Here is a 15,506-nt window from a genome sequence, read left to right on the forward strand (position 1 = left end):
CTCACATGCAGAGCGCCATGAACGCCAGCACCCAACCAGCGCCTTCCTTTTTATCCAGCCCAGGGCCAGGGCCTGTGGAACAGTGCCTCAGTCAAGGTGGGTCTTCCCGCCTCACTGAGATCATCCCCCACAGCATGCCCAGAGGCTACTTGACTCCGCGTCCTATCAAGATGACATTCAACAGTGACTAGCACAACCCCTTGTGGTGGTTTGAATCAGAGGTCTCCATTCACTAGTGTGTTTTGAATGCTTGGATTCTACTTGGTGGCAATTTGGGAGGTGGAGCCTTGCTGGAGGAGGAGCGTTCTTGGGGAACTATAGTCAGCTCCCCCTTGTCAGAGCTGAGCTCACTCTCTTGCTGCTATTTTCCACCTGCTGCGCAGAGGTGACGTCCAGCCTCTGCTCTCCCATCTTTCCCTGCCATCATGGAGCTTCCCCTGGAGACTGTCAGCCAAAATAAACCCTTTCCTCCAGCAGCTGCTTTTGGTTGGATGTTCGGTCCCAGCCACACTCTTAATATTAACACCATCAAAATCCCACTGTTGGGGGCTGGAGAGACCAGTGACGTGCTTGCAACGCAGACATGAGGACATGAGCTCGGACCCCAGCACCCACACAAATGCTAAGGGTAGTGGGGCAGGTGTGAAGCCCGATGCTGGGGATGCAGAAACAGGGAGGCCCTGGCGCTTGCTGGCTAGCTGGTCTGTCTGAATTTGTGAGCTCCAGGTTCAGTGGGACACCCTGACTAAAAAAATACGGTGGAGAGAAAGTGAGCAACACCCCTGACATTGACTTCTGGACTCCACACACATGTGCACACACACATGCACACATACCACAAACACATACACATATAACAAAAGTCACCTCCCCCAGTTATCACACATGCAGATGCAATCCACTGAATGGGTTCTCAGTGCCTGCTCAGCAGGAGGAAGCAAGGGCGGGCAGAAACCAAGACAGGAGACACAAGGACACCAGGCAGGCTACCCCAGGGAGAATCTCAGTTGACGCAGGACAGCAGGCAGTGGGAGAAAGAGACTGGTGGCCAGAGGTGGCAGGGAAAGAAGAGAGGTCACCCGGCCCTGGAACTCTGTGTGCATGGAAGGAACTGTGGCTCTCCCAGGCCTGGCCCCACTGGCCTTCTAGGGATGTACCTGGACTCCTATTCCAACAGCTCTGCTAAGGGATCACAAAAGATGGAGAAAAAGGTTCCCTAAGTAAGGAAGCTGGCCATGCTAATGAGTTTTGAGGCTCTGGGGCACCACATGCAGAACCAGCCCACTCAAACTTCTGTTCCTTCTGCAGTATTTGCTGTGCTGCCCAATGTTGGGCCATCCTCTCTAAGAACTGACAAACGGAGCCATGAGTGCCCTGGGCCAGCACTTGGCAGCTGAAGGGAGCTGACTGGGAACTCAAGGCTAGCCTGAGCGATTTAAAAGCCTCAACAATGAAAGGGCTGAGCCATGCATGAGTCCTGCTAATGGAAGACACTAGTGCTATGCAGACCGAAAGTTCAGTGAGTTGTTTCCTTTTTAAAAACATTATCGGGCTGGAGAGATGGCTTAGCGGTTAGGTGCTTGCCTGTGAAGCCTAAGGACCCCGGTTCGAGGCTCGATTCCCTAGGACCCACGTTAGCCAGATGCACAAGGGGGCACACACATCTGGAATTCGTCTGCAGTGGCTGGAGGCCCTGGCGTGCCCATTCTCTCTCTCTCTCTCTCTCTGCCTCGTTCTCGTCTGTCGCTCTCAAATAAATAAATAAAAATAAACCAAAAAAAAATTAAAAACATTATCTTTCGAGGCTGGAGAGATGGTTTAGCAGTTAAGGGCTTGCTTGTGAAGCCTAAGGACCTCGGTTCTTGGTTCCACATAAGCCAGATGCACAAGGGGGTGCATGCGTCTGGAGTTCATTTGCAGGGGCTGGAGGCCCTGGCGCACCCATTCTCTATCTGCCTCTTTCTCTCTCTGTCACTCTCAAATAAATAAAAATAAACAAACAAATAATAATATCTTTCTCTCTCACACTGCAAATAAATAAAAAAAATTCTAAAAAATTAATTAATAGGGGGCTGGAGAAATGGCTCAGTAGTTAAAGAAAGGCACTTGTTTGCAAAGTCAGAAGGCCTCAGTTTGATTCCCCAGTACCTGAGTGAAGCCAGGTGTCTGAAGTGGCGCATGTATCTGGAGTCTGTTTGCAGTAGAGGGAGGCCCTGGTGTGTCCACTGTGTTCCTTCCTTTTTTTCTCTCTCTTTCTCTCTGCTTGCAAATAAATAAATATATTTAAAACATAAAAAACAACTTAAAACTTATTTGTTTCTACATATGTGTTGTGTGTATGGGTGTCCAGGTCTCTTGCGAAAAATGAACACCAGAAGCTTGTGCCACTTTTTGCAGCTGGATCTATGTGAGTGCTGGGGAAGTGAACCTGCGCAGACAAGCTTTGTAAGCACCATCAACTACTGAGCCATCTCACTAGCCCCTGTTTTCTCATTTCTGGCTTTTTGTTTGTTGGTTGGTTGGTTTCAGCACGGAGCATGAAACTCACCCACACCAGGCAAGTGTTCAACCACTGATGCAGCTAAATCCCCACTCCTCACTTCACATTTTTATCTCATAAACCCAGGGACCAAAAATCACGCAGGTCACAGTGGCTCAGGTGTTCTACCAACCATAACCAAAGGCATCACGGCGTGTGGCTTTGCCGAAGGCTGTGAAGGGAAGCCAGGCTGACAGGTGAGGTAAAGCAAGCCTATTCTCGCTCTAGAACAAGGCGATCAGCAAGCAGACATCGCACGGCATGAACACAGGGGTGACGTATGGGTGCACACGTCCCGTGCCAAGCCGTGAGTAACATGGGGCTGCTGAACCGAAGCCCAACCACTCATCTGGAACACGCAAACAACAGAAGCCGCCCAGGACAACTTGGTAACACCGCCTGGCTCAATGAGGAAACAGAACCTACTGGGTGGGAAGTGCATAAAGGTAACCAGCATGTCTCCTAACAGCAGGCACGTGGGGCTTCAGCTGCAGGGGTAAACCCCGAAACACCACCCACCAGGACTCAGGACACACACAGCTTGTGGGGCTCCACAGTCTATACTCAGCCTTTCAGACAGGCAGCAGGGTGACATCCAGGCAGTACAAGCACTTCTTGGGAAGCACCCTCTGCTATGACCAGTCACTCCAATTCAAGCCATCTTCTCCCTCCCCCTCCTGGCCTAGTGCCTTACCAGATACTGTCTCTGGCATTCAAACAAAAACCAATAAGCAGGGTTGGGGAGATGGCTCAGTCAGTAAAGTGCATGCCTGGCAAGCAGGAAGACCAAAGTTTGATCCCCAGAACCCACATAAAAATAGCTGGTCTGGGTGGCATGTGTTTGAAATTCCAGCACTGGGGAGGCAGAGACAGGCAGATCACTGGGGCTTGCCAGCCAGGCAGCCAGCCAGCCTAGGCTAATTGGAGAGCTCCATACCACTGAGAGACCCTGTCTCAAAAAAGGGAAGATGCCAGGCGTGGTGGTGCACACCTTTAATCCCAGCACTTGGGAGGCAGAGGTAGGAGGATCTCCATGAGTTTTAGGCCACCCTGAGACTACATAGTGAATTCCAGGTCAGCCTGGACCAGAGTGAGACCCTACCTTGAAAAACCAAAAAAAAAGGAAGATGATATTTTTAAAGACACCTACTGAGCAAGGATCACTGTGAGTTTGAGGCCAGCCTGGAATTACAGAATAAGATCCTCAGAAAGACAAAAAAAAAAAAAAAGACAATACCTGAGGTTGTCTTCTGCCTTCCACAGATGCATGCACACATGCACCCACACCCCCTGACACACACACAAACCAATAAATACCTGTGGGATAAACTGTAAACTGGCCTCTTCAATCACATCAAAGAAAGTATGCCTAGGGCTGGAAAGATGGCTCAGAGGTTAAAGTTGCCTACTTGAAAGCCCAGTGGCTTGGGTTCAATTCCTCACTATCCCTGTAAAGTCAGATGCACAATGTGGGGCATGCATCTGGAGTTTGTTTGCAGCAGCAAGATGTCCTAATGTGCCCTTTCTCACCCAGCCCACCTCGGCCCAGGAGAGGCTCCTATGCCTAAGACAATGCACAGGACACTCCTGGTTTTTCCTTCATTCAGTGGGATCCTCTCATATGGGATCCAGAGCTACCATCCCAGTGCTTCTGCAGCAGGGTGGCCTGGAGCAAGACGTCCACTGGGGTCAGATCTGGGATGCACCACAATGGTCATACAAAAAAGGAGAAGACATCCCACGATGGAACTCTTTGATGGGAATGTGTGTGACTGCTCTATGGGTCTAACGCTTCTTTGGGATTCACAGCCCTCTCGCAGAAGCCTTGTGTGTCTTAGAGACATTCCCAGCTTGAAGAGCCTCTCCTACCATGGCACTCAGCACCTGGAAGAACTGTGCTTTTGCCACAAGCCCAGGTTGGAAAGACAGCTCTGCAGCAGGGCCATGGGGCCCCAAAACAGTTGCTGATGCTCTGAGCCTATAAGCCCACAGCCCAGAGACACAAGGCTGGCCCCACATACCTCCATCCTGGAGGAGTTTTCCACTTAGCAAAGGGCCCAGCCACTCAAAAGGTCAGGTGCTATGCACAGCAGGGTAGCTAACTAACACCTGGGGGGGACTCAGTCTTGAATCCACAGGGAATCACATGGGAAACGTCCTGAAGTGATGCCCAGAGGGATGGCCAAAGTCTGTAGTCTAGGATAGGCAAGCCTACTAGAACCCTTAGCCCCCAGTCTGGATTCACAGACAATGGATCTGGAAACACACATGAACAGTGAGATATGCTAGAGAAGAAATGTGCCCAGGAAGTAGGAAGTGGATGGAGAACACACAGACTGCCTAAAGCACACTGTCACCCCATGGCAGCATCTGGTCCTGCCAGTCTCTGTCAATGTGTCGCTGCTCCTCTAAGCCTCCTGAGGGGTACAATGAGTGTGCCTTACACTCGCCACTCCAGACCCCAGTACACTAGTCCAGAGACAGCGGTCGTTAAGTACAGGGTTGAGGTGACTGCACAATCTTAGAGCTAAAGTGACTGTTGTAATGGCTTTGGATGTCACTGCACTTCCGGGGCGAGGCTCTGGAGTCAGCGCTACGCATGGCCCTGAGCCTCTCCCCAACCCTGCATGTTGTTCTCTGGGTACAGGTGGGAAGCTGGAGCCTGGTAAGCTTTTTCGGCTGAGCAACAAGGACCTCAGGCACCCAGCAGCGTGGCTGTCCATGCAGAAGGGTACCACAGCAGCGCCCCGGCCCTGTTCCACACCGGCCTGCCCAGAGAAGCAGTGCTCAGAAGTGACTTCTGCTCTCAGGGTCCCCACAGCTAGGTCGCGAGAACCCTTGGGACTCTGTCCCCTCCGCCCCCTGCCTTATTCGTTCCTGCACCCATCACTTCCTGGGCCTATCTAGCAAGCCAAGAGCACAGATTTCTGTCCTTACCAGGATGGGAATCCAGTAAGGGGACAGGGTGTATCTTGGTTACAAGCCATCACATCCTTAGCATGTTTGGAATGGATGAAGGGACGCCAAGACTAAGGAAATTTTGCCACAGAAACTGAGGATGGAAAAAGCTCTTTTAAAAGCAGTATGCAGGGCTGGAGAGATGGCTTAGCGGTTAAGCACTTGCCTGTGAAGCCTAAGGACCCTGGTTCGAGGCTCGATTCCCCAGGACCCACGTTAGCCAGATGCACAAGGGGGCGCATGCATCTGGAGTTCGTCTGCAGTGGCTGGAAGCCCTGGCGTGCCTGTTCTCTCTCTCTCTCACTCTCACTCTTTCTCTCTCTGTCACTCTCAAATAAATAAAGAACAAAAAAAAAATTAAAAAAAAAAAAAGCAGTATGCAGAGCAAGGTAGCACACACCTGGAATTCCACACTCAGAGGTGGAAGTAGGAGGGAGGCAAATTTGAGGCCTGGATTACACAGTGAGAGGCCAGCCGGGCTACACAGTGACACACGCTGTTGTTGGGGGGGGGGGGTACCCGCAGATAATCGCGATTCACTCTGCAAAAGTTCTGAGACTGATTTTCGAGTTGGTGCTCTCTGGCTCTACCTCTCCAGTTGGGAAGCACTCCCCTCTCTGTGTTAGAATCACTTACAAGCCCTCAGCAGGAACCGCAGGATTTACATGAGCAGATGAATTTCAATTAGACATTTATCTGCCCATGCTGATGTGTGTTAAATTTAACCCTAAATTACAGCCCTGCAGAATAGCTCTGCCCTCCCCCTGCCTCTCTCCAATTTCGGTTTGGGTTTGTAAAGTTTGCTGGTCAAAATGAAGCAATACCAGTAACTTATCTACAAATTACGGGAAGGAGAAAGTAGGTTAAAAAAGACCAAGAAACTTAAAACAAGCCTGATCAACCACATCCGAGCCAGGCAGGAAACAATAGGAGACTGTTCTTGCTCACAGGGAAGGAGGGTGTGGCCCAGGACTACTGTCAAACAAGTCACATATGTCATTCACATGGTATCAAAACGGGCTTTGATCTTGCGCCTGGGAAGGCCTTCTCCCGGAAGGAGAAAGCTGCCTCACACTTGGACTTGGCAGCTCCTTCCACATTGGAATCCTGTTTTCAGTTCAGTCACTCCCCCAACCAGCACAGTGGAGGGAGGGCCCTTACCCCAAGAGGAGGCCACGGGAAGAAAGGACCAGTCTCCTGAGACCCTCTAATGGAGGTTCACTGAGAGGTGGCCAGTGACCACCTGCAATGTTCCCTTGCTCTAACTGCCAACGAGAGCTTATGTCAAGGACCTGCTTGAAACTGGGGCAATCTCTCTGTACTATTTCTCATGGCTACAAGCAAATCTACAATTATCTCAGCAAAAGATTTCTATCAAGAAATCTACACTCATGGATAAACAGGAAAAAGTAAGTGGACATGTATACACAATGCCGTATTATCCAGCCTTTTAAAATGAAGGCAGTTGGGTCATATGCAGCACACAGATGACCCTTCAGGACACCATTTTACATGGAAGAAGCCAGTGACAGAAGAAGAAATCCTGTGTGACCGCATGCACGTGGGGGCTAGGAGAACCACAAGAGGAGATCAAGAGCTGTGTCGGGCAACACTGGCTCATACACAGCAAGAACATATTACGCTCTTAGCATTTTGTCAAGAGAGAGGATTTCATGTTAAGTGTTCTTTTTTTTTTTAATTATTCATTTATTTATTTGAGAGAGACAGACACAGAGAGAAAGACAGGTAGAGGGAGAGAGAGAGAATGGGCGCGCCAGGGCTTCCAGCCTCTGCAAACGAACTCCAGACGCGTGCGCCCCCTTGTGCATCTGGCTAACGTGGGACCTGGGGAACCGAGCCTTGAACCAGGGTCCTTAGGCTTCACAGGCAAGCGCTTAACCGCTAAGCCATCTTACCAGCCCGCATGTTAAGTGTTCTTACCACAATTTAAAATGACCTGTGAACACCAGTGCCCCAGAGAACTCTGGGTTCATCTCTTGTAAGACAAAGCCTGCCTTCAGCACTGCAATGGAAAGACATTCTAGGAAGAGGTGGAAGCAGCTCTATCGGGGGCTGGGAATAACGTCAACAGTAACATTCAAAGGGACCCAAGACCTCTCACGTTGTTACTGCTGTAAATACAGCGTGGACTAACAACGGGCTGAGTGGGACACAAGCAAACTTAATGACAAACGCATGTCTCATGGGGGGGGGGGGGAGCTTCCTACACAGACGTGCGAAATGGGGACCAGAGCATCTGACTGGACCAGAGGCTCCAGGAACCTGGGCACATGTGAATTTTCAATGTAAATTTCAATACTGGCAACGCAAATAAGTTTTCTTTTGAATACTGCAGAGATGATCTAGGCAGCTACTTGCCGGGCACCTGCCATCTACCCTGTCTCCACCCCCCAGACAGCAGGGAAGCCAGGGTAAGACAAGGTCACCCAGCCGGCAGGCTCCCTGGTAGCGTGGACCCTGTGGGCTCTGCTGGCTCAGTATCGCATTACTTGCGCTCATTGGGCAAAGGTAGCTAGGAATGTCTTGTCTCCATTAACACTGCAGAGTCAGTGGCACATTTTCTAGATCTTGTGCTGTTGTAAGATGAGCAGTTAGCGCATCCTCCTCACCTAACACCTCTTACGGGACCCTGGGTCACCCTCTTACAAGCACTTCTTTTCTGAGCTCTTACACAACCTGAGATAGAATGGTCATCTGAATTTCTGAGCCATTTCTGTCACACCTACAGGACTGCAAGGCTCTAAGCAACAGACTACAACTTGGTGTACTGCAGAGCTAACATGAAAGCCCAGAGAAAGGGTGTGTTAAGCACTGGTGGGCAAATCAAGACCAGCACAGCCCACAGAAGGTCCCATCCAATGAGGACCGAATGCTTCTGGGAACCTTTGCAGAGGCTGTAACTCTCCTGAATTACAATATGGTCTGGTCAGACTACTGCACACTAGAAAAGCCTCTTGTACCCATCTTCCTGCAGTGACAGCGTTTCAGGTGCAGGATCCCATTTCACCCACACAAGCCTGGCAGCCTCACTGAATCATCAGGCCTCCTGCCTGAGCAAGGGGTGCGAAGATAAGGCCTCATCAAGCATCCCTGGCACTAAACGCTCCATGCTCCCCTTCTGCATACACACAAGCCCATGCTGCAGCAATGCAGTTGACAGACATGACACTGGCCACACAAAGCTCAGGAGGACAAACGCTTTGCCAAGAAGGAGCCAGGCACAAGGACTGTCTCGGAGCTGTGACTGTGGCGCAGGTCCAGGCACCAAGGCAGAAGCGCAGTAGAAGAGGGAGCTGGTCTAGTTCCCAGGCACTGGGGAGGTGATGACGGCATTGATCTATCTGCAGGGCCCAGCAGAAAAGCCTCGAGAGTCGCACCCCGACCTTCCTTCATTCAGGGGTCCAAGCACAACTCGAGCCTCCAGCAGACCACTAACATGGCTAGGCATGGTTTGGTGAACATCTAGAACCTGAAAGATTTTACCAAAAAATACTGACTTCCAAGCTTCTCAAGAACTGAGACAACTTGTCAAGACGACATCCGTGTTCCTCAGAACAGCTGCAGGCCAGGGGGGAACAGCAGCTGTGCACAAGGGAGGGGCGCCCTCCAGTGCCACAGCGCTCCGCTCGGCGTCGTTCATAGACGGCCACTGGCCAGCCTCTGTGAACATCTGCTTAGGTTCTTCTCTCATCTCTCCTCCTGTCGCAGAACAGTGTCTCACAGATACACGATTTTGTTTTCGGTTTTACTTTTAATTTATTTGAGAGAGAGAGAGAGGGAGTGAGGCAGACAGAGATAGATATATAGAGAGAGAAAGAGAGAGAGAATGGGCACACCAGAGCCTCTAGCTGCTGCAGACGAACTCCAGATGCATGCACCACCTTGTGCATCTGGCTTCTGTGGGTCCTGGGGAATTGAACCTGGATCCTTTGGCTTTATAAGCAAGTGCCTTAATTGCTAAGCCATTTCTCCAGCCCTGTTTTTGTTTTGTTTTGTTTTGGATTTTTGAGGTAGGGTCTCACTCTAGCCCAGGCTGACCTGGAATTCACTATGGAGTCTCACGGTGGCCTCGACCTCACAGCAATCCTCCTACCTCTGCCTCCCAAGTTCTGGGATTAAAGGCGTGCGCCACCATGCCCGGCTTAGGTACATGATTTTTAAGGACCAAGAATGTACAATCTATTAGTACCACACCACAGTTAACATCTGACCCAGGTTTGTCATGTATGCATTTGAAGACTGATTGGGCTCTTACATCCCTCACAGGTCATCACTGATATATAAAGGAATACTAGTTTCTGACTTTAAAAGCAGATATATTTAACAAAATAAGTAATACTTCTCACCAAGGCATAAGCACAGCCCAGAGAGACTTACGGAATTCCTCTGAACACCCTGTGCAGGCTTTGTATACGTCTCAGAAAGATCGCCATTCAGGATGACTTCAGCCAGCGAATTCACCAGTGCAGCATGATGGATGATGAGAAAGACCTGGTAACAAGGGAGGACAGGCTATTTACTGAAGAGCACAGCCCCTGGTCTCTTCCTTCCCCAGTCAGAACCACCGAGGAGGGACTGTCAGGCCAGAAAATGAGGCCATCTACCATTCTCTCTTCTGAGGTTGGTCTCTCCTCTGACCACTGTCTATCTGGCCAGCTACTCTTCCTTGGAAGGAAGACATTAGCTGGACTGTCCCTTGTGGCTGGGTGAAGCCAAAATTGCTCAGGTGGAGCAGCTTGACCAGCAGCCCTTCCCCTCCATGGGCACAGAAGTGCCAAATTCCAGGATGGTAAGACCAGCAGGCACCATCCTGATACTTTTGTATATAAGAAGGGGCCAGTGAGCTCTGTTCCCAAGAGTGGCTATGCTGAGATCCCACCACGGGGAATGGTCCCAGCACCTGTCATGGGTTTCAGCATGCTAGGAGTCCACAGCAGGGTCACAGGCAGAGAAAGTGGGGAGGCAAAGCCACAGGGGCAGGGAAGGCCCCGCCATGCCAGGACACAAAGCAGAAGGTTCCGGGCTGTTGGCGGGCTTGCTACTCCACCCTGTGCTCCATGTAGAGGAGTGGTTCTAGGAATCAAAGTAGTAAAAACAGACCTTTGAGGATAGCCTAGACACACCTGCCTACAATAAGATATAGCACAGAGTGGCAAGCTGAGTGTCGTGGCACACAACTGCCGTCTCAGTACTTGGAGGTAGAGGCGAGAGGATCAGCATTCAAGGTCATCTTAGGCTACATAATGAATTCAGGGCCATCCTGGGCTACATGACACCCTGTCTTGAAACAAAACAAAACGGAGTGTACGCACATATGTGCGTAGAATGAGGTTTCTCAATCTTGGCACTGTGACACTCTGGGCCCAATCCTCTGTCATGAAAGTTGTCCTGTGCACTGTGGAACATTTAACTGCATCCCTGATTTGTGCCCACTGAATGCCAGTAGCACCCCAACTCTTCATCACAGGTGCTACAAGTACCTCCAGAGCTCGCCAGATATCCAGCCCTTGGGAGAGCAAACCAACCCAGCTGGGAATCTCTGGCAGAAAATACCTGCAGAAGGACACAAGGATACTTTATAGCTATGTTTCTCAGGCTGGAAACCCAGGATCCTAAACTTGGAAAGAAACAATAAACTTGAGTTTTTACTTGGCTACTGAACCTTTTTAATTTTAAAAGTGTAAAATGAGGGCTGGGTAGATGGCTCAACAGTTAAAGGTGCTTGCTTGCAAAGCCTGCCTGCCTGGGTTTGGCCAGGGTTCAAATCCCCACCACCCATAGAAAGCTGGATGCACAAAGTTGCACCTGTGTCTCAAGTTTATTTGCAGAGGCAAAAGGCCTGGCATACCCTTTCTCTCTCCTTGCAAATAAATAAATAAAATATTTTTTAAGCCAGGTGTAGTGGCACACACCTTTATTCCCAGCATTCAGGAGGCAGAGATACAAGGACTGCCATGAGTTCAAGGCCAACCTGAGACTCCATAGTGAATTCCAGGTCAGCGTGGACTAGAGTGAAACCCTACCTTGAAAAATCAATACATACATACATACATTTATTTTTAAGTGTAAAGGGAAGTGGAGATATGGCTCAGTGGTTAAAGATGCTTGCATGCAAAGCCTGCCATCCTGGCTCGGGTTCAATTCCCTAGTACCCACGTAAAGCCAGATGCACTAAGTGGCTCATGTACTGGAGTTCATCTGCAGCAGCAAAAGGCCCTGACACACCCATTCCCCCCCCCTTTCTCTGTCAAATAAATAAATTTTAAAAAATTAAAAGTATAAAACATATATATAACGTGATGGCAGAACTAACATTGGATGTTCCTAGGGGATAGGACTGGGTCTCTGCCCGAGGATGGTCTCTGCCTGTGGATGGTTCTCTGCCTGTAGACGGTTCCTAGTCTGTGGACAGATCCCTGCCTGTCTGTGGATGGATCTCTGCCTGCCTACAGAAGCATCCCTGCCTGCAGACAGACCCCTGCCTGCAGATGGATCTCTGCCTGTGTATAGAGATCTTTGTCTATGGACTAATCCCTGCCTATGGACAGATTTCTGCCTGAGGACTAATCCCTGCCTATGGGCAGAACTCTGCCTGTGGACAGATACCTGCCTGTGGATGAATCCTTACCCATGGATGGATCCCTTTCTGTCTATGGGCAAGATCTCTGCCCAGGGACACATGCAGTGCTCATTTTCCTGACTCTGAACCAGGAAGATGAGACAAGTCCCCCACAGGAGGCATGTGGAATCTGGCGAAGCCAACCTATCCACACCATGCTATGAGCAGGAAAGACAGCTTAGCGTCAGGAGAGGGACAGCATCACGTGTCACACTACATGAGTGCCAGTGATGTGAGTTTCCATGGTTTCATGGCAGGTGTGCGTTAAGACAACTTGTAAGCATGTGTTGATTTATAATAATGCTTTTAGGAGACAGGGTTTAAATCTGAGTTCAGGTTGACACACATTTCATCAAAAAAATTATTGATTAATTTGAGAGAGAGAGAGAGGCAGATAGAAAGAGGGAGAGAGAATGGGCATGCCAGGGCCTCTAGCCGCTGCAAACAAACTCCAGACGCATGCACCACCTTGTGCATCTGGCTTATGTGGGTCCTGGGGAATCGAACCTGGGTCCTTTGGCTTTGCAGGCAAGGGCTTTAACCATTAAGCCATCTCCCCAGCCAGAGATTTCTTATCTTTAAAAGAGACCATTTTAGGGCCGGAGAGATGGCTCAATATGTTAAAGGTGCTTGCTTGCAAAGCCTGATGGTCCAGGTTTGATTCTCCAATGTCCATATAAAGCCAGATGCACAAAGTGGCAAATTTATCTGGAGTTTGTTTACAGCAGTAGGAGGCCCTGGCATGCCCATTCTCTCACCCTCTCTCTCTCAAAATAAACAATATGTGTTTAAAAAAAAGGGGGTGTTTGAGGTGCTCTGAATTACAAGCTATGCTATTTTTAAGACACTGAAAGGAGCAGATAACTGGGCTACTGATCCTTCCTTCACTAAGAAGAGGCATGTTCTCTGAGAAAAGGCTAAAGGACCAGCCACAAGATTATTAGCCATGCTCCTCAGGAGACCCTGCCTGTGGCGTCTCCACCAGCTGAGGAGTCCCAAGGCATACATGCCAGAGACTCCCATGGCCTGCTCAGATCCTACCAGATTCCTAGAATCCCAGCAGGGGATGCCACCAGGAGAGGCTAGAACAGGCCAAGCCCATGGTAGAGAAACACATTCAGTAGGAGCTCTGAGCCAACACAGCCTCTCCAACAAGGTTCCAGAATGCCAGTAGTGGTCAGTCAGGTCACGTCAGGATCCCAGCTGATCTCCCCACTGGGTGAGGTGGTGGCTGAGTCTCTCTTCTCATGCCAGCAGCACCCAACACTCCAAAGGCAGGCAAGGAAATCCAGTTTCTCATCAAAGCAAATAAATGCCAGGGCCATGGCAGATGTGGGGACAGAGCTCTGGGCAAATGTCTGACTACTTGACAGCCGAACGAGATGGCCCATGAGTCTGGACTGTTAGTAATAAAAATATTTTTAAAGTTATGTAACTGGGTTGCCATGGAGTTTTTCCCCTTCTTGTAAATATTACATAATTATAAAAAGGAAAAAGTTGTTTGAGGAGGGAGGCAGGCAAACTGCTTCAAGACTCAAATCTCTGAGCTGCAGCTACTCAGAGGTTCCATTCAGAAGGTGAACTGGGACTTTACAGAGCGCCTCAGCACGGGAGTGTCGGGCCAACACTGTGTGTCCTATCAACCAGCACTGGGGGGCTTATTTCAAAGTACTGTGAACAAAGCTGTGCAGCCCACATTTCTAAGTGAGTAAAGTACTTCACAGTTGTTTTGGGAAACCTCAGTCCCCCTAAAATACAAATACACAGGGGCCAGGAGCCATTTATTCTTCACTTCTCCTTAAACGTCCATCTTCTACCACGAGCAAGAGCCAGCCACCACCACTCCATGGCTGGAAAAAGGAACACACATTTCCCCCTCTTCTCTTTTGGCATGTGTGCGCGTACGGTGTGTGTATGCACAGGTACGTACGTATGTGCACACTCTGTGCTCAAGCACGTGGAGGCTGGACAGCATAGGTGTCCTTCTCTTCTGCTCTTCTGTGTTGTTCCTTGAGATAGTCTCTCATGGAGCCCGGAGCTGAGTTTTCAGACAGACTGGCTGACCAGTGAGCGTCAATGATTCTCTTCTCTCCAGCCCCCATAGGACTGGGGTCACAGGGGTGTAGGGCCCTACTCCACCTTTTCTGTGGATGTGGTGATTGAACTCAGATGGTCACAAGCTCTCTCAGGCCCTCAGCGAGCACTCTGACCTGAGTCGTTACCTCAGCCCTTTCTTAACCTACTGACTTAACTCTAAGATGGGGACACAAACACAGATGGACAAGCATCCTGGACATATTACAGGACCCTAAGTAGACAGGAAACCCTGGAGAGGTAGCAAACATACCTGGGATAGAAGATAGAGGGACACCGGCAGGCTGATTTTCGGTCGTTCTCCTCCCTAGTGAATGTCGGAGGAAAGAGAGAGGCCCAGGTCACAAAAGACAACCATGGAAAATACACAACACAAGCAGCACTCTGGCCCTCACTTCGCGCTTCCTGTGCTGGCACAAAGCTCATGCGAAAGAAGACAGGCATAGCCTAACCTGAGTCTATGGGGGCATCTCCTCCGAGAAATCCTACCCACAGCCCAGCTTGGAAGATGGCCAAGCGATGAGCCTGCTCCTGAAGTTACAGGAGTGCTTATTCACCAGCTTGGCATGGAGAACACTGGGAGAGAGGCGCCACGCCCGTTTGCAGGAAGGGGCCTTCAAAACACTGGGGAAGCCAGCGATGGTGGCACAGGCCTTCAACTGCAGCACTTAGGAGGCAGAGCTAGGAGGGCCGCTGTGAGTTCCAGGTCACCCTGAGACTGAATTCCAGGTCAGCCTGTGCTAGAGTGAAACTATACCTTGAAAACAAACAAACACACACACACAGAGGAAGGTAGATGTGGGGCGCTTTGGCCTCAATAAAGCTCCTTATTTGTACTCAGCTTCAAGGCGCTCCATGTGACATCGGCCCTATATGTGCTGCAGGGGAGGGGGCTTTTAGGCCCCTCACTTTATAGGCTTCCAAGAAAAGGGTCTGGAGGTTCAGTTTCTGGTCCAAAGGAGAAGCAGCAATGGACTCCAATCCCCCGCTTCGCCGGGGCCTCCTAGAGCTTTTCTAGCGCAGATGAGGGCTGCGACTTTCATTTATTGTGTGTGCTTATTGGTGGCCAGAATGTCCATGTGCCAGCTGGGCATGGTAGCACACACCTTTAGACCCAGCCCTCAGGAGGATGAGGTATGAAGAGCACCACAAGTTTAAGGCCAGCCTAGGGCTACAGAGTGAGATCCAGGTCCGCTAGGGCTAGAATGAGACCCTGCCTCAAAACAAACACACACAAGCTGTGTGTGGTGGTACACAGCACTCGGGAGGGTTAGA

The 15,506-nt window shown here is 50.1% G+C and overlaps 1 protein-coding gene across 7 annotated transcripts in view; it reads right to left on the minus strand.

The window, feature by feature from the left end:
• Positions 1-15,506, minus strand: part of Clec16a (C-type lectin domain containing 16A) — a 237,136-nt gene that overhangs the window by 184,141 nt on the left and 37,489 nt on the right. For all 7 annotated transcript variants that reach the window (XM_045161465.1, XM_045161463.1, XM_045161461.1 and 4 more), the window contains 2 exons: positions 14,485-14,538; positions 9,896-10,009 (listed from right to left, as the gene is read on the minus strand). In XM_045161465.1, coding sequence (XP_045017400.1) covers positions 9,896-10,009; positions 14,485-14,538 — 168 coding nt within the window. The remainder of the gene's footprint in view (positions 1-9,895; positions 10,010-14,484; positions 14,539-15,506) is intronic.

This window comes from Jaculus jaculus, chromosome 11 (genome assembly GCF_020740685.1).
Source record: "Jaculus jaculus isolate mJacJac1 chromosome 11, mJacJac1.mat.Y.cur, whole genome shotgun sequence".
Classification (NCBI taxonomy): domain Eukaryota; kingdom Metazoa; phylum Chordata; class Mammalia; order Rodentia; family Dipodidae; genus Jaculus; species Jaculus jaculus.